Raw genomic sequence first — 18,485 nt, 5'->3', positions numbered from 1 at the left:
AGAGCCTGCACATCTGCTAACCCCTCAGAAGAACAGAGCAACCATCAGAAATGCTTGCAGCTTAAGCTTGAAGGGAGTTTTCCAGTGAAAAAGCTTGGGGGGGAAGAAAAAAAAAAAAAAAAAAAAGGTAAATTACAAGAATAAAAATATTCTGTGGAATTACAATGACTTCAGAGTACTTTTATGCCAAGCCAAACTGAGGAGCTACATTTCCAGAGCTGGGTACCAAGAAAGCTGGAGCAGAAACACGAGATTTGGAGAGCTTTCTTCAGCTGGTTCTGAAGGCCCAGGTGGTAAAGCCATGAGCTTTGGGCTGCTCCAAGCAGCACAGGGTGACAACCACCACCAAGTGCCACAGCCCCCAGAGGAAAGAGCAGGACAGAGCAGAGAGGACATGAGAGCCTATCGAAGAGGATTGGGTGCAGGGGGTGGCCCGGAGATGGGGCTCCTCTGCACACCGACACCGGTTTACATTTTGATTTGGCTGCCGTGTCCCTCCTGAAAATTGCCCAGGGGTGGCAAGGCAGGAGGTGGCAACGGAGCAGGAGACCACTGCCCAGCCCCCTGCCTGCTCGCCCCTTGCAGGCAGCACGGTTCTCCGGCCCCCTCCAGTGGCTACAAAGCATGCGGAGGAGCCAGCTCCAGCAGCTCAGGCCAGCGGGATCCCAGCTTCTGGAAATCCAGGACCTGCTCTTTGCTGCTGTCCCCATCCCTCCCACGGCCAGACGAAGGAGCAGGCAGCCGGCCAGGCTCTTGCAGGGGAACATCTTTATTCAGGCACCCAGGGATCCAGACCCACCCCAGACACCTCCTGTCTGCTCTCAGAGCTGAGGTTACAACCACTTTACCCTGGGCAAAGCCAAGAGGTCACCAATTAGGGCTTCCTGAAGGGGACTCTGTCACCTCTGCTCCATCCCAGGTAGATTCTTTCGTTGCTTTCTTTGCTGGAGCAGGAAGGTCTAAAGAGGTGCTCTACCTCAAAGGCTGCTTTTAGTGTAAAAAGTGCTTTACTTGACTTTGGAAATCGTAAAATACAAAACAAACCAAAAAAACCCACTTCAACCCAAATTTTGTTAAACTCCCAAAGAGCAGGAAATTGTATTTGGGTAGCAGGTCCCAGCATTTTGTGCTCTGGAAATCCCCCCTAGCAACAAAGACAATCAGAAAGCCCACATGAGGAAGAATGCTTTGGTTATATTTTGCTTATTCCAGATCTTTTTGGTTTCTTTTACCATTTTCCAAATCTTGTTATCCCATCCGACCCAAGCTTACAGCAAGGCCACACAATGCACAACTTTATATATTCTGCACACAAAAAATTAGAGATTCTTCAATACAGGGGATGTACACTGCAGGAATCTTTTAACTTCCCACCCATGACTTCGTTGATACTGCTTTGTCCCATTACCTGAGCATGCCCCATGGACAACACAGAAAATTCTGAGCACTTTGACAAAGAAAATGCTTTGCTACATAGGAGGAAATGGTGAAGCCTGAGCTAAGGCAAGAATAAATGCTGTTTATATAGTATGAGGACATATAATATGCACAATTCATTACTCAGGTTTCATATTGGAAGACAGTTGTTTCTAAGGCTTAAAAGCCAGTGGATGTAGGGCAAACCTTACAGGACAGGACACCAAAGTCTATGAAGATAATGAATCTATTTTGAGATTCATTATTATCTCTCTGCAATGAAAATTACAGATCTGAGTCTGTATCACTTAGCTGGGTTTATGTAGCCTCAGCAATCAATGTGTGCAAGGACTCAGGGCTTAATACTCCATGAGCTGTCCCTGAGCTGGCCTCCCCTCAGGACCTCATGCCAAAAGAACCATCCAGGTGTAACACTGGGAGCTCTGCAGAAGGCATGGTCCTGCAGTTAAGATGGGAGTTGGATGGGGAGCCCGGGCAAAACGTCTCCTGCACTTCAAAGCTTTGATTCTGCAAATGCCCAAGTGGTTGCTGAACTTCCAGCTTGCTTGCTGTTGGTTTAAGAGAACCATCCTTTTTTTCCCTCTGGTCTGGGGGGACTGGAAATACCCATGGTCAGGGGGTACACCTTTGGACTCTGAATCTGTTGGAATTGAAGACCCATGTAGCTGTTCAAGCTCAAGGTCAGATAACTATCCACATGCACAAAGTTCATCACGCTGTTGGAGCACCACAGTCCTGACACCCCAAATTATAAATCAAAAATGGTAAACTGACAGAGGCCAAGCTCCCCACTCCAAGCACGGGTTGAGCTTACCAGTAGGACCTACAAAGGAACCATATCAGTACCAGGTATGGACCCTGTGTAGGGGAAGAAGGTGCTCTTCTGCATTTGACTCACATGAGAGTTATAGTTCTGGAAGGGAGAAAAACTGCTAGGCTGGTCAGGGTGTAACTGCCTGACTCTCCAAAAACACTGTAGGACAGTGTCAGGCAAGGCCACAACAGTCAACAGCTCAAATACTGAAGACATCTGTAATTAAAACTGTAATAGTTCATCTGCAGTGGCTCAGCTTTAAGTATATACTTGAGTTACAGCAGGCACTAGGTTAACAACCAGTGTACCTACATTTCTTTGGGTCATCCTCCATCAGTCATGCTGTGGAATCTCACTGTAGCTCATTCCAGGTGGAGCAGCTCTGCTCAGAGGACAATATGCCTTCCACATCCATCCTACCACCTTCACTCAAAAGGCACTAATGGGTGACCAGTTTGCTAAACTGTATAAACCAGGAAAAATCAAGGGGGAAAACATCAACCACAACAATCTGGTGCCACAGCATTTTCTCAAGACAATCTCCCTCATTTTCTGCCTCTATACACTGGAGCTGAAGAGCATATTTGGCCTGTGCTCCTGCAAAACATTATGGTTCCACCAGCAAGGTGACAAGAGGCTTTACAATCTGTTTGCATCTTTCAGGCATGTTAACAGTTCTATAAAGCAAGTGTGCAGCTCTCAGGCAACATGCTCATGGGCTGCCCTGGCCTCCAGCATGGTGAAAACCTAAACCATCTGCAAGCCTGAGAAGGAAACAGCAAAAAGGAAAACTGCTGCCTTCTCACCTGGGAAGCATGCCTACAGCTACACATCCCTGCCTCTGCATCTCACCTGATGATGTGGGGTTAGAAAGTATCCTTTGCTTTGGTATCTTAGCACTGAGGGTAACCACTAATTTTTTTGCTACCTTATCCTAAAATCATTAAGCAGATCAATGTAAGGGGCCAGCTGGACCTTCCAGGCCTGGACATGGAATTGAATTAACAGGAAACCATCAGAGACCACGTTTTTCCTGCCCTTCTTCCTTTTCTGAAACTATACTGGAAAGGCATGTGGTCTCCAGTATTAATAAATCACACCAAAAAAGTCAATCATTGCTCATCAAAATTCCCCCTAAATACATCCCACAGTGGGAGAACCAGAAACTGCACCGTGGTTTTGCATTGGTTTATTATACCTCTGGAAAAAAACATTTTTGTAACTATGATCCAAGGCCCATGGGGCAAGTCTGCAGGGCAGCCTTCAGGATATCCTCCTACAGAGGCAGGGTAAGTGAGGCTGTCACCCAAAGGCATCCAAAACTAAAATGAAAGGCAGCTTAAACAACCTCACTTCCCACTTACCACATTTTAGTGAGTAGAGGTAGGTCCCATTCCCAGGAGGGTCTGTCCTACTGTTCTTGCCATCCCATGCTTATCTCAGCTCCCAGCCCCAGGTTCCTATGTACTGATACAATACAATAAAAAAATCCCTACCATCTTTAGGATCAGATGTGGAACAACACCCTTGCCAACTGCATGGGTACATGATTTATATGGAAAATAAAAATTGTTCAGAAGTTATAATACAGGGACTGGAAAGAACTTGGATCAGTAAAGTAAAAGCAAGTACCAATTATCACCTGTTTTTTTACTCAAGATCCTGAGTGACCATCACCTTTGTCCTTCTAAAGTTACTATTTTGACATTTCCTATGAAATGTCTGACTCTGATATCCCCATGAAAGGCTGCTGAGTCACTGCAGAATGACACTTCCATGAGCTTGTGACACGAAGGCAAACAGCAATGTGAAGGCACTGGAAATCTAAAGAGCCCGGGGTGCAACCCTGCATTGGAAAGCACATAACCTCCTAACTCTTCAAGAAAAGAAAAATAATTCCTTCTCCCTTTTCCACAATGCTGGTAGAAGCAACATACAAACAAAAAGATCTGCTAAGTGGATCTAGGAGGGCTTTCTCGGGTCATACTGCCACCATGGGATACAGAATAAAAGGTACAGAGGAACTCCTATTTCTACATGCTGTCAACTACTTTTCTGGACCTTCAATAACATCATAATCACTGCAACATTGCAAGCAGGCAGTCCAGAGATCATTTTGTGTCATAATCACACAGATATATTCCCAGGCATTGCATTAACTACCAGCAGAGCAACACAATAGCTTAATTTAGCAACTGCTCCCCTGTTGCTCTTGGTCACTCCCAACTATTCAAACTTATTTTACAGCCAACAGAAGATTAATTTATCCACTGCTTTTCCAAAAAAAAAAAAAGCACCCCAGAAATCCTTCAGGGTCACATGCTGACTTCATCCAACAATCCTTGTCCCACTGACAGTGGCGACTGAAGGACAGGGATCATGTGCCCACAACAGGCTGCACAGCTATCAGTTTCCAGTGAAACTATCTTTTCCTCTCCTCTCCACATTTTCCTTTTGGTGCTATGGTGGTCAGAACACTTGACCCAGCCCCACTCAGCTGGGAGGGGGACCAGCCAGCACCTGCCTTGTCTGCTGCAGTGCTGCAGAGAGAGGCAAAGCTGCCTCAGCAGACCTGGTGCTCTGCAGGAAGGACTCAGACAGGATGGGATTACTGATTGCTACTCTCCAGCTGTGCAGCAGGGCCTCTACATGAAGAAAGCCAAGTCAACAGCTACCTTGCAACATGTAGAGACACAAATATAACTTGCCAAGCACTGGACAGGAAACCTGATGCATTTCATGCCAGCAGAGGACAGAAGGAAACACACCCACTTTTAGAGCAGCAATCACACATTTCATACAGAAAATAAAGGCCAGGTATGGACAGCAGAAAGACAACAGTGCTGTTGTAAAACCCTTACCAAGGTGAGGATGGATTCCCTTAGATGCTCTAGGAAGAGGAAAGGCTTAAATACAGACACTTCCCCCATGGAGAAGTGCCACTGAGACCCAAGCTGTGTGTATTGTAGAGCAGTAACAGAGGTACAGTCATACCAGATATGAGCTAACAGCTATGGGATATACTGAATTTGCTCATGTGACAGCCACACACACTCAGTGGTCTCATTGCCCAACCACTTGCAAACAAGGGATCACCACAAAGATAATCTGTAGCTTAAGAAAAGACACACAAAATCACTGCACCCTAAATTTGGAAGGGAAAACCACAGGGGCAGGGAGTTATGTGCATTCAATGAGCAAGACAGTATTTCACTGTAGGGGAAGGGCTGGGACCAGCACCTGGTTTTATCAGCACACTTATTTACCAAATCAAGCTGCCCCAGAAAGCAGCCCAGTTGCCCTTTTAACTGTGTTCATGGAGTAAAAATTGTTTAATGGAGTCTGGGACTGGAAGGACATGGATTAAATCCAGGCGAGATTTTCCAAGTACTCTTCGCACAGCTATGCGGCAGAGACACAGGAGGCTCCGGGTGCTGCCTGCAAAAAAAAAAAAAAAAAAAGCAGAGAAAAACTCTTGAGGGGCAGAGAGAGGAAGGGAGAAAGGGATAACAGTGTGCAAATTGTGCTGAGCTCTGGCTGAGAGCTGAGGCCATGTCCTGCACAGCAAACCAAGGGCAGCACGGAAGAGCTGAGCGTGCGTGGATCCTCCCGGTGAGGAGGAAAAAGGTTCCAGCCAAAGGTCTGGAGCAAAGACAGCTGCCACGTGGGAGGTTTGGAAGACCAAGCTGGAGACAGCATGGGGTTGTGACCAGCAGTCAGTCTCTACATGGCAGGGTTCAAGAGAACACTGCCAAATCCATACCAGGGGATGCTATGAGAGGCTTTATGCTATTCAGGTGATTTGAAAACCACATCGACTCTATTTTTGCTCTAAATTGCACCCTGGGAATCAACAGCATTGACACTGAGCTTAAGCTTTATCCCAACTTTCCTTTGAAGGCTACTTTGGAGTTCATGGAGAGCTCTTCCAGCTTAGGGAAAAGAGAATGATGGTGTCCATGTTGACTCAGGAACTGGACCTCCAAGGCATCACTCCTTTATTATGCAGTCTCTACCTGAGGAGTCCCACTTGCCTCTTAAACCCAGGCTTAATGGAAACCACCTGTATCAGCTTACGTGTGCCTTTGCCCAGCAAAACTCCAGGCAGGCTTAAAAACCAGGCATGTGCAAAGCTGACTAACTTTGAGATGGGGGCTGGGGGTTATATCCTGCAACCATAAGCCTTTTGAAATTTCTCAGGAGATTAAGAGGGAAACATCACTTGGTGCAAGGCCCTGGCCTTCACCAGCTGAGCCTGCTGGTTTTACAAGGTGCTGCCCCTGCTGGAACAAGGGTGCCCACTGTACTGATGTTGCTTCTGTTATAAAATGAAAGAAATAGCAGGTAAATTTAGGCATGTTCAGGCCTGAGGCCATGGTTCACTTCTTTTGTAACTCATTTGCTTTCCAGAGTATGCTAAATCCAAAAAGCCAGCTTTTTCTTACTGTCTTCCACCATCATCTGAGCTCCCTCCTGCCACTTGTTATCCCCGTTCATGGCTCTCTTGACTCTCCAAGTAGCCTGTCAAAATGCACCTGCCTCTTGAGTCCATCCCTGGGTGTCCCTGTAGAGCACAGGGTCACTTAGGAACATTAAGAGTACATCTGCATGGCTTTGGAAAACTGCTTCTCACTGGATATGCCATAACCTGGTCTGTAAACCCAAAGCCCAGTTTTCATAGGACAGCACTGCCTACACCTGGCTTAGGCTGCTGAGGACACGGTCAGGAAAAGGAAAAGAGATGGGAGAAAGATAAAAATAAAGGTAAAGTTGCAGACAGAGGCTGGGCTGCTGAGATAGGTATCACTGGTAGCTGAAGGACTCAAGAGGGAAAACACCATGTGAAAGAATAAAAGCCAAGAGAAATAAAACTGGGATTCAGCTGGAGGCTTCCCAGGAAGCCCAACCACTCACTAGGTTGAGTCGCCAGTGCTGATGGTGCAGGAGGCAACACTGAGGATCCCTGCCAAGGAGCCACAGAGGTCAGCCCCACTGTCCTCTCCTGTCCAATGCCTGCCTGGCCAGAAGCAGCATTTTGGGAGCCCTCTCAGGGCTGGTGAAGTCATTAATACTCATCTTAACAGCTTACTAAATCCCACTTATCTTATGTGCTAAACTTGCTTTACACATTAAAGTTCAGTCTAACCTGTTTACAGGATCTTTATGCAATTGGCTGGAGCCACAAACAGAGAGACTCAAACAAGGATGGTAACATCCACCTCAGCAGCTCCTAACTACCGAATAAACTCTCAGAAGAGTTCTGAATCACAGACTGGTTTGGGTTGGAAGGGGCCTTAAAGACCATTTAGCTCCATCCACCCTTCCGTGGGCAGGGACACCTTCCACTAGACCAGGTTGCTCCAAGCTCCATCCAACCTGTGCTTCAACACTTCCAGGGATGGAGCAATACAGACCCATCACCATTTCAGTGAGTCAAAGCCACTTACCTCTTGCTTCTTTGAACACCTCCATAGCCTCAGGGTTGACTTTGATCCTTCCCGTGGATTCAACTCCCAAGGCCTCCACTTTCACCAGGTTGAGATTGGCTCCAAAGTCAATCAGGAGGTGGACGAAGGCCGCTTCGCAGCCATGCCGCAGGACAGCGTCCATCACGCACACTGGGGAGCCCCGGGAGAAGCCTTGGATATTGATGGGCCCACAGCAGTTAAAATCCGGGTTGGCTCCAGCCTGGAGCAGCAGTCGGAAGCACTGGAGGTTGTGGTAGGCAGCACTGATGTACAGGGGGCAGACCACCAGGGTAGTGAGGGGCCGCAGAGAGGGGCTGGGGGCCCGGGAAGGGAGGTGGTGATTCACATCCACATCTGCGCCATACCTGGGGGGGGGGAGAGAGAGGAGGATTGGGAACAAGGGTAAAAGCACCACGACTACAGCCCAGGGTGACAAAATGGCACAGCATGAGGCTGAAGGACACCTGGGGGTGTCTGTCTACTAAAGATGCCTGCCTGTCTTTAGTACCTCTGGGTCCCACCACCTGAGAACCGCCCGTACCTACTGTCAGTGCTGGGCCTGGTGGAGGTTCTGAGTGGGGATGCTGTATCCAGCATGGTCTGATACAGAAAAAGCAAAGTTGTTTCTCTGCCTGCAACAACCCGGGCTTTGCAGAGAGGAGGAGCAGCTGAGGAACACCCTTCCTTGCCCTCCTGAAGGATGTGCCAAGCACAGCCTTGGCACAAGGAATTGCCCAGCCCTGAGCCAGCACCATGTAATGCTGGATGCTAATAAGCTGGCTGGGGAGCAGGGATGTTTCCAAATTACTCAGTTGAAGAGACAGAGTGAAATAACTTTCCCACTGAGATCAAACAGGCCAAAAAGCAATACAGACAGTCGAGCTGACTGTCACCAACAGCAGGGAAACCTAAGCAGAAATCTGCACTCACCAGTGAAACAGAGATGACAAAATCCTACTCCTGAAGAAGCTTGGGTGGTTGAAATCCCCACAGAAATCTCACCAGGGAGTCAAAAAGAGGCCTTTTCCCTACCATTCAGCACATCTGAATGTAGTGAAATGAGGCAATCAGGTGTTGCTAATTACGAGGTGGGCTTAACAGAAGCTCACGCCTCCCACCTCATAATTAGCAACACCTGATTGCCTCATTTCACTACATCTGAAGGGATATATCTGCCAACTCTGAGCACAGAGGATACAGGAAAACCATGAAACAGTTGTGTAAGACCTCCTGCTCTCCCCATACATCCTGCACAGCTCCATTCCCAGGTTATGTGTTATACAAGATTCACTGGACACTGCTCCAGGCACTGAGACCTCCACCAGCTGCAGCAGCAAACTTCTGGCTTGCCCTTTGCAACTGGCTCCTGACTCCTGCCTCATGCAACAGAGAAACATGCACCTCATGTCTTTACCACCTGGTGCCACGGTAGCCCAACTTCTTGGGCTTGCTGTGGGGCAGGGAGGCCAAAGCCCTACTCAGTGGACATCAGCATTGGTATGAAGCAGAAGCAGCACTCAGAGCATACTTCTTTTTGATAAGTACAGACAGCACTACGCTGTGAATGAGCAGAAAACAGGGCTTACTGCCTTCAATTCTTGTCATTTTTTGGTAGGAAGTGAAGAATGCAGCCTTTTGGGAGCAAAAAGGCCAAGTACTGCTCTCTGGAAAAGCATGGAATTTGAAAAGTAGCAGTTCTGCAGATGGATGGTAGAAATAAGCAATGATTTCCCCCAGGCTGGATAACACCCAAGCAGTGGAGGCACTCACTCCATCTACTTCACATGTAGTTTGGAGGGGCAGAAGAGAAAAGACTGCAATCCCCTAAAGAGAAGCTGGGTTTAACTGCAGCACTGCAGATCAAGTGAAGCCCTGATGCTTCTCCCACAGAGGGATTAGAGGGTCCTTCACCCTCCTGTCCCCCTTCCAAAACTTCAAACTGAGCATTCAGAGAACTAAATTTTTCTATCTTCCTAGATAGCATTATATTCCCTTTTGCAGTCCATAAAACCAATGAGGAAACCACCTGGGGACAAATCCTGCCTTAAGGCAAACACAGAACCCAGAAGGGGCTGGTCCCTCTCCAGCAAATACTTAACCAAAAGCTTTATTTCTGAAGATGAGGATAAGCTCATTTAAACCAACCACACACAGAATAATATCTGAGGATGTCAGAGGGCCACTGTCTCTAATGGACACAGTCCTGACCAAACAGCAGGTATCCCTTCATTTCACTCCTTTTTTTTTTCCAATATTCTTGGTAGGAACCCCCAATTCAAAGCAAAATATAAAAATCTACTTTTCAGCACAGCTAGGCCTGCACCTGAGACATCGGGGTGATTTGATAGATCTCTTTTTCCCTGTTTTAGTGTGACAAAAGGATCCTCTCACCCTTTATACACTAGATCAGTCCTCAGTTACACTGCAAAGACAGTGAAAAAAGCTGATCCCATCACAGCATGGTCACAGCACGAGCAGTCAGTAAAGTAATCCATAGCCTGAAAGCAATCCATACCCTGAAAATAATCTTCACCATGCCAATATAACCACAAATATTTCCACCAGCTGTCTTATAAAATGGATCACTATTCCACAGCTAGGTATGTATTTACTATTAATGGATACAGTTTCACCCATGGCTTGGTTAGGTGGTTCAGCAGCTGCAGTAGCATCCAGAAATCTCAATTGTGATGATAAAAATTTTAAAAATTAACCAGGTGATGTTCGAACACCTGCAGCAAGCCTGACTGGGTTGGGCTTTCTCTTTACAACATGGAGGCTCTCTCAAGCCAAATATGCTGAAATATTTCCTTCTATCTCAGTAAACTGTCTTCCTCATTTCACTCCTCCTGCCAAATCCTTGAGATTAACATTTTAAAAATCTCTGAATGAGCTTTGTAACATAAGATTGCATTTTAAAGCAAGCAATTCTGAATAGATCTGCAAAATCCATCCTCCAAAATATTTGAAATTTTGGGCAATCTGACAATTTGGTATTAGCTTAGCAGCCTTGGGAGAGAGATTGTCTAATAAAAAGATATTGGACAAACTCCAGTTAATTTTTAATCCTGAAAGTTTTCCAAAATCTTGCTTTTAATATTGCTGGCAAGGTAGCCCAAAGAGCAGACACATAAATCAATGCATCAGCTCTCCATGTGCTGCTGAAATACCATTTGCTACATTTCACCCTACCTTAACAGATACATCAGGGGAGATTCTCAGGAATGCAGCATGTGAGCTGAACCCTGTACAAAGAAGCATGTGGTGTTGGAGACATCCTTCTCTCAGCTTGCTGAGAAAGGAGCAAGGAGGGGAGACCACCTCCCTGCCTTTCCACTTGCCAGCTTCCTTAAAGCTGGAAGTGTATGAAAATCAACTTCACCACCCCAAGTGAGAAGGAAAGGAGAAAATTCTTGAGTAATTTGAAAATTTTCTTTTCAAAGCCTTTTGGTTGTTATTTTCTAGCACTTGCAGTCATTAAAGGGATTCCTTGGAGAACATTTCTGTGTGAATACAAATACTCTTTCTTCTCTTTTACTGTTTATTTCTACAACCTGTATTTTTCTCTTGTGGTCCCTTATTATTTGGCACCAATGGTCTGCATAGTTTTTCAGCACATTCCCTACTACAAAAAGCTTCCAGTTTAGAAGAAAGGCAAAAGGAAGAAAGGAAGAAACTCCACTCAGCACAACTTACTGCTGGACTGTGAGCCCACCCACTGCTCATGCTGCAGAGGAAGCTTCCTGAGAGACAGGAGGTCAGCAGCCATCCACCCCCTATGTAGGGTTACTGTTCATCACCTCATAGCAATTACTGTCACCCCCTGTCCCCGAGATGCCACCCTGCAATGGAGCTGAGCATCAGCTGTCTGCCAAGGGGAGACTGAATCAGATGCCACAGGCAATGAGTGAACACCAGGCAGCCAAGAACAGCCAGTTCAAGTGGCAAGCATCTCTCTTCCCAGTGACAGAAAAAGGTCAGATGTGAGGACAGATGTTTTCCCTAACAATTTTGATTTCACTGGATGATCCACCACACTTTTCAGTTCAGCCAGGAGCACAGAACTGGCAGTCAAGATGAAGGCAGAAGGAAGACACTTTGTAAGATTTGGATCTGACTGAGTGGTGGATGGTGGGTTCAGATACAGAAACTCCTCTTTTGGACTTTGTCTAAGGAGAACAGGCATGAGAATCACACAGCAGGGCCAAGCAATGGGGAATACAAGAGAATCTCTACCCTCTCTCCTGTCCCTCTCTTGTCCAGCTTCATCAGGCTTGTGGAACCATGGGACATGCAAGGAGGGAACGGATGCTGCGAGCTCCATGGGGAAAAAGATCCCAGGGGAAGAACCTAAGAGGACAGAACCCACAGGGGTTCCATCTCCAGCCTGCACCCGAGCTCTCACCTGATCAGCTCCCGGAGGATGTCTGCCCGCCCCACACGTGCAGCGTGGTAGACGGGGGTGCTGCGGTGGTGCCGGCTGCCATTGGGGTCAGCCCCAGCTTCCAGGAGGATCTTGGCACAGTCGAGGTGCCCATTGACCACGGCCACGTAGAGAGCTGTCTGCCCCTTCACATCCACCAGGTCGATCTCAGCCCCTTTGCGGAGGAGGAACTCGACGCAGGGCCCGTGGCCGGCGGTGGCGGCGATGCGCAGGGGCGTGCAGGGCAGCCAGCCACAGCACCACACCGACTTCTCGTTGATCCGGCTGGGGGAGGAGGGAAAAGCAGGGGGTCAGAGGGGGCTTACAGACACCTTGCACCAGCACATCTTCCCCGGCCCCAGAGGAGGATGCTGGGAGAATCCTAACAGCTCTCCAGAAGCTTCGCCAACCCCGTTTTTTGGCACTTTATGGCAGCTCTGGAAAGTTCCTGCCGATAATCTGAACTTAGAGACACTGTGCAACATACCAGAGTAATGCCTGGAGGATGGGCTATGTTCCAGCTCCACTCCATCTTCCACGTGCCCCTCCACATATGCACAGTGAGGGGAAAACTCTGCTTCAAAACTCGGTCAAAAGACCAATAAAAAAAAAAAAAATACTCCCTGCTCTTTTTTAACAGGAAGATGTCCCAAAACAGCAGTGGAAAACAAAATAATTTAATTCAAGCTGCTCCAAAAGGGGGCAGAAAGTCATCAAAGCAGCCGGGAAACAGCAAGAGGACACAGGAAGCAAAGTAGAGAAACACGGATGTGCATCCCTATCACACTGCTGGCAACATCCACACTCAGCCAGGCACCACAGGGTGGCATAAATACAAATCCAGGGAAACCCAGCCCTGCCAGCAAGAAGAAAGCTTAGGAGGAGAGGCCACCCTGTACTGAACAGCATCAGCACACCATTAGCATCCCTGTTGGAATGGTTGCACTGGCCTAAGAGCCTTTTCCAGTTTATTGAGAGAGAAGGCTCTGGCTGGCTGCTGCTTAGATTGAAAATAAACTGCATTAGCTGTCATGTTCATCCAGATGTCATGCCAGCCCCAGAAAGCTCATAAACATCCAGACCTCACTCCCAAATTCTCTGCAAATTACCGTGGGTACCAATTTAGCAGGGACACTCAAAGAGGAAGGGATTTCTCTAAGGCCAATGTAGGCTGGGGAAAGAGCTCTTTAGCCAGCACAGCAGTAGATTTGCTCTTCTAGCTCACTCCAGGCAGCCCCACATAACAAGGCAGTTTTTATATGGTGCATTTACAGGGTTTGCTAGGAGAGCAATGCCAGTTTTTCTTTTCAACCACGTTTTAGGAAGAGGAGCAGTACAAGCACTGCAACAAGCCATCAGCTGTTAAGTCTTATGCTAAAAGTGTTCCCTTCAACCTTGGAGGTTTGAGGGTGCCCCATACCTGCCCTCAAATTCAAAGCCCTCACTTCTCTGCTCACTGGCAGATGGTTTTCTGTGATGGTCCAGTCCTCCCCCTCTCACCAAACTTTGACTTTTTTCCTGCAGGGAAGGATGCCTGGCCCTGTTGCCACAGGGTTCTCAAACAGCATGGGGCCAAAAACAAGGCAGAAATCCCAGACCAAGGGTCCAAAGAGCCTCAGCTGCCCTGAAAGAGGGGCTGGCTGATTCTCTTTTTTTGCTGAAAGGCCACTTTTTTTGAGCCTGGGAGACATTTTGCACTCTAAGCAGCTTTATCCATAGTGCAAGAAAATTAATTATCTCACCCCATGGTCACAGACTTAACATGGGGTGGATTTGGTAACATAGGGGTGTTTCAGGTTTATATTCCATCATAAGCCCTTTTGTATGCTTTTCCCATTACACGTAGGCTCCTCTTTTTGTGGTATCACGTTTCTGTCCTGATCTAGAAACAGCTCACGCACGGCTGCTTGAACTGGCTTGAGATTTGCCTCCTCTGGCAAATTTTGGGAGATGACGACGGGGGTGGGTTTCAGGGGGCGAGCAGAGCATCCTCTTACAAAAAAAAAAAAAACCCAAACATAAAAACAAACAAACAAAAAAACCCACAAAAAACAAGCAAACAAAAAAACCCCACAAACAAAAAATCCAACAAAACAAAAACAAAAAACAAAAACAAAACCAAAAAAAACCAAAACCAAATCAAACAAAAAAACGTACTAAGGGCACGGAATAGGGATGCTCCCTAAGGAGCAGGCTGTGGGGATGGCACTGGGGGCGAGCAGCCCCCCAGGGTCAGGAGCAAAAAATCCGTCCCGGCAGGACCTGGCACCTGTTCTCCCTCTTGTCACCACAGGGGTCTGCAGAGGAGGGGGTGCGGGGTGTGAGGTGCCCCCCTCACCTTTGGAAGCTCTCCTCCTGCAGCAAGCTCTGGAGGGTGGGCAGGTCTCCCACGTAGGCCGCATCGTGCAGCCGGGTGTCCTCGCAGTGCTCGATGGGGTGGTCGCAAAACTGCTCCCGCAGCCATTCCTTCAGGTTACGACCTGCGCTGGAGAGAGAGCGGGGGAAGGGGGTGGGAGGAAAAACCTGGGCTGAACCCCGGACCCCAGGAGGGGGGGGGGTCTCTCCCGTCCCGTCCCTTCCCGGGCATGGCGGAGGGGCGTGTGTCACACCCGCACCGGACACCCCCCACGTTACCTGCCTGCCCGCCTGAGGCGGCGGGCGGGTCCCCAGCGCCCGGGGGGCCGCCCTCCGCCATCACTCCCTCGTACCGCCCGGCCCGCTCGGCCTCCCCTCCCCGCCCCGCCGGCAGCCTCCCCCCCGGCCGCCCTCCCTCCTTCCTTCCCCGGGCCGGCCTGATTGGTGCCTGCCGGCCCGGCGGCTTCCTGCCTCCGCGTTAAGGTGGTTTCTCCCCGGCAGGAGGATCGGGGGAATGGATCTGTTCGGCTCCGCTCCGGCGGCCGGCAGCGAGGCGGCAGCCATTCCTCCTTCACACCCTCACCTCAGCGGGCTGCGGGCTGAGACGGCCCGGCCAGGAGCCCCGAGTCCTAGGTCCGGCCGGGGAGCGATCTCTTCAGCCTCTGGCAGCTCTTCCAGGAGGTCTTTTTCCTCCTAGAAATGGGAGCCCTGCAGAGCTGGGTCGCTGGTTAAGGGGCCTGGGGACTCCTTTCTCCATCAACGGGAGAATATGGGGCTTACGCTTCACTTGTCCTGTCTCACAGCCACCACCTCCACTTCTGCGGGAGCTTCACCAAGTGTTGGGAAGCTGGTGGAGTGGGCAGCTCGGCTTTTCTTAGTCTAGACGAGGTTTCCCGCAGCTAAAAGTTGTGGAAATACTTTTACTTGATCATATTGTCGTATTTGCCATAGAATCACAGATTGGTTTGGGTTTGAAGGGACCTTGGAGACCATGCAATCCCAACGCCCCTCTCATGGGCAGGGACACCTCCCACCAGACCAGGTTGCTCCAAGCCCCATCCAACCTGGCCTTGAGCACTTCCAGGGATGGGGAAGCCACAACTTCTCTGGGCAACCTGGGCCAGTGTCGCACCACCCTCACAACAAAGAATTTATTTCTAATATCCAGCCTAAATCTCCCCTCTTTCATTTTGAAACCATCCCCCCTCATCATATCACTCTGTACCCTTGTCAAAAGTCCTTCCCCAGTTTTTCCGTATCCCCTCCAGGTACTGGAAGGCACTTTAAGGTCTCTCTGGAGCCTTCTCTTTTTCCCCTAGCACAGCTCCTGGGGTCTGGAGCACACAGACACCATTGTGAGGGTTTGCCATCGTGTTGCTGCCAGCCTCGGGGAGAAGAGGGAGAGAGCTGCAGCAGGCTGGAAGCATGCAGAAAGGCAAGACAGTCACAAAAATGCCACCAAGAAACTGCCAGGCCTGAAGGGTCCAGGCAAAAAGCTTTGCTTAAACCCCAACAGGCAAATACAGCACCCACCCCAACACTCAAAGTATCACCCTCAAAGGAGGAGGGGACATGTCAATCGCCCACACAGGCAGGATGCTTTGGGGGTGCAAAGAGAAACCACATAAAAAGTCCACAAGGAGAGTAGAGTGCACCGAACCTGACCTCCTTCTAGGGCACTGCTCAGAGGAGAGCTGCCACAGCAGCTTTTTGTGTTGGTGCCCTGTCACAGAACTGCTCTCCAAGAGTTTGAAACACATTCTTGCATGTTTTGGAGTTTCCAGTGCCAGAAGGGAACAGTAGTAATCCATCTAGCTTTTCTGGAGCTACACTCCTGCTGCTCCATGGCAGACTATCAGTCCGCAGGCATTGGAATCTGGCTGTGAACTCAGTTTCCTGTAAATGTTATTATTTGGGCTCAAGAGATCCAGAGGAGAGAGCCATGATCTGGAAATCAAATCCATTTGTCTTAACCAGTGGAAGTCCAGAATGGGAAAGGAATCAATGTGATTATCAGAAGCCATTGGTCCTGGTCAGCACTGCCACCTTGCCCAACCTGCAGTCCTTGTGGCATGAAATGAGGCAGACCTGAGGCCAAGAAATATCCCCTGGAATGAGTCCTCTGCTGGTCTGGAAACCCAAGTCAATGTCTGTTTGGGGCTCCTTTAGTCAAAGGAACCAGATCTGAAAACCAGACAATGGGGCCAGGTGGAGCTCCAGCCCTCAGCTTGTCCTGTGCTCCCCCACATTTGCGAAAGACTTTCTAAGATCAGGTCAGGCTCAGGCAGAGCTTTCTCGACTACCTACCCATCTCCAGCTCTTTAGGAGATACCGTTGCTGAGTTTGCAAGCATCCAGTGTTCCCTGAGATAACAGAGCTGACCCACCACCCTTCAGTGGGCTCTTCTCTGATCAGCACAGTCCTGCCTTGCTTTCTAGCCCAAATCTACAACTGCATCCAGCTATGGAGGCTCTGTGTGACCCCCCCTGTGTCTGCTCACAGGCAGGGAGGGAGGCAGATGGATCTTGGTTTCCTGCTGCTGTGCCTGATGATAGCGCTAGACAGAGCAGAGCAGATTTCTAGCTGCTGTGTCATCTGCAGCCCTTACAGATTTTATGGTACTAGATTTAACAAGCTCTTCCAGCTGCAAGGCATCCTGTTGGACTGCAGCAGTGAGGTCTCATCCAGAAGAAAAAGGCATGTTAGGCCATGGGCTCTCAGACACGTGGCCCGTGACCAAAAGCCATTAATGCCTGTGTGCACAAGAAGGCAGCTACTGCAAGGGACAGAAGCCTTTGTACTTAAGTGCTCTCCCAGCAAGAACACAATGGCAGTTTTCAAAGCTCTTCAGAACAAGCTGCTCCTGCTCAGCTCAATTGTTCTTTAAAATAGATTTGTTTACTTGCTCTGTGTCATTCGGAGCTGACTCTTCTCTCTGCTCCAATGGGTCAAGTGGAGACAGGCAAGAAAGGGGAGCAGAGCATGTAGCAGTGTTTGCTTGCAGCGTAGCAGTTGTCCCCATGGACAAACCAGAGCCCCAGAGAGGAATAAAGTGTCTGGTAAACAGGACAGGTTAAACTGGAACTCCAGTGCCACTGCTTGTGATTCAAGGTTCATTCATTTCTTCTTTCCAAAAATGCCTTTATTTAACTGATTTCTCATCCACAGGTGACCCGTCTGATGGATGAGGGGAAGGCGGTGGATGTGGTCTACCTGGACTTCAGCAAAGCCTTTGACACCGTCCCCCACAGCATTCTCCTGAAAAAGCTGTCAGCCCACAGCTTGGACAGGAGCACCCTGTGCTGGGTTAGGAACTGGCTGGAGGGCCGGGCCCAGAGGGTGGTGGTGAACGGGGCTGCATCCAGTTGGCGGCCGGTCACCAGTGGTGTCCCCCAGGGATCAGTGTTGGGCCCAGTTCTTTTTAATATCTTTATCGATGACTTGGACGAAGGGATTGAGTCCATCATCAGCAAGTTCGCAGATGACACCAAGCTGGGGGGAAGTGTTGACCAACTCGAAGGCAGGAGGGCTCTGCAGAGGGACCTGGACAGACTGGAGAGCTGGGCCGATTCCAACGGGATGAGGTTCAACAAGGCCAAGTGCCGGGTCCTGCACTTTGGCCACAACAACCCCATGCAGCGCTACAGGCTGGGGACAGAGTGGCTGGAGAGCAGCCAGGCAGAAAGGGACCTGGGAGTCTGCATTAACAAGAAACTGAACATGAGCCAGCAGTGTGCCCAGGTGGCCAAGAAGGCCAATGGCATCCTGGCCTGTATCAGAAACAGCGTCACCAGCAGGTCCAGGGAGGTGATTCTTCCCCTGTACTCAGCGCTGGTGAGGCCACACCTCGAGTACTGTGTCCAGTTCTGGGCCCCTCAGTTTAAGAAGGATGTAGAGGCCCTGGAACAAGTCCAAAGGAGGGCAACCAGGCTGGTGAAGGGACTCGAGCACAGGCCCTATGGGGAGAGGCTGAGAGAGCTGGGGCTGT

At 49.2% G+C, this 18,485-nt stretch overlaps 1 protein-coding gene across 1 annotated transcript; it reads right to left on the bottom strand.

The window, feature by feature from the left end:
• Nucleotides 1–1,174: 1,174 nt before the first annotated feature.
• ASB1 (ankyrin repeat and SOCS box containing 1) lies at nt 1,175–14,894 on the bottom strand. Its single transcript, XM_071747122.1, has 5 exons — nt 14,777–14,894; nt 14,481–14,622; nt 12,125–12,427; nt 7,699–8,084; nt 1,175–5,689 (listed from the first exon to the last, which is right to left on the bottom strand). The coding sequence occupies exons 1-5, from the start codon at nt 14,835–14,837 to the stop codon at nt 5,556–5,558; spliced, it is 1,026 nt and encodes a 341-aa protein (XP_071603223.1). The 5' UTR covers nt 14,838–14,894; the 3' UTR covers nt 1,175–5,555.
• Between the last annotated feature and the right edge of the window lie 3,591 nt (nt 14,895–18,485).

This window comes from Heliangelus exortis, chromosome 6, assembly GCF_036169615.1.
Source record: "Heliangelus exortis chromosome 6, bHelExo1.hap1, whole genome shotgun sequence".
NCBI lineage: Eukaryota > Metazoa > Chordata > Aves > Apodiformes > Trochilidae > Heliangelus > Heliangelus exortis.
The sequence above is the reverse complement of the archived record's forward strand: the minus strand, read 5'-3'. Positions and strand labels throughout refer to the sequence as shown.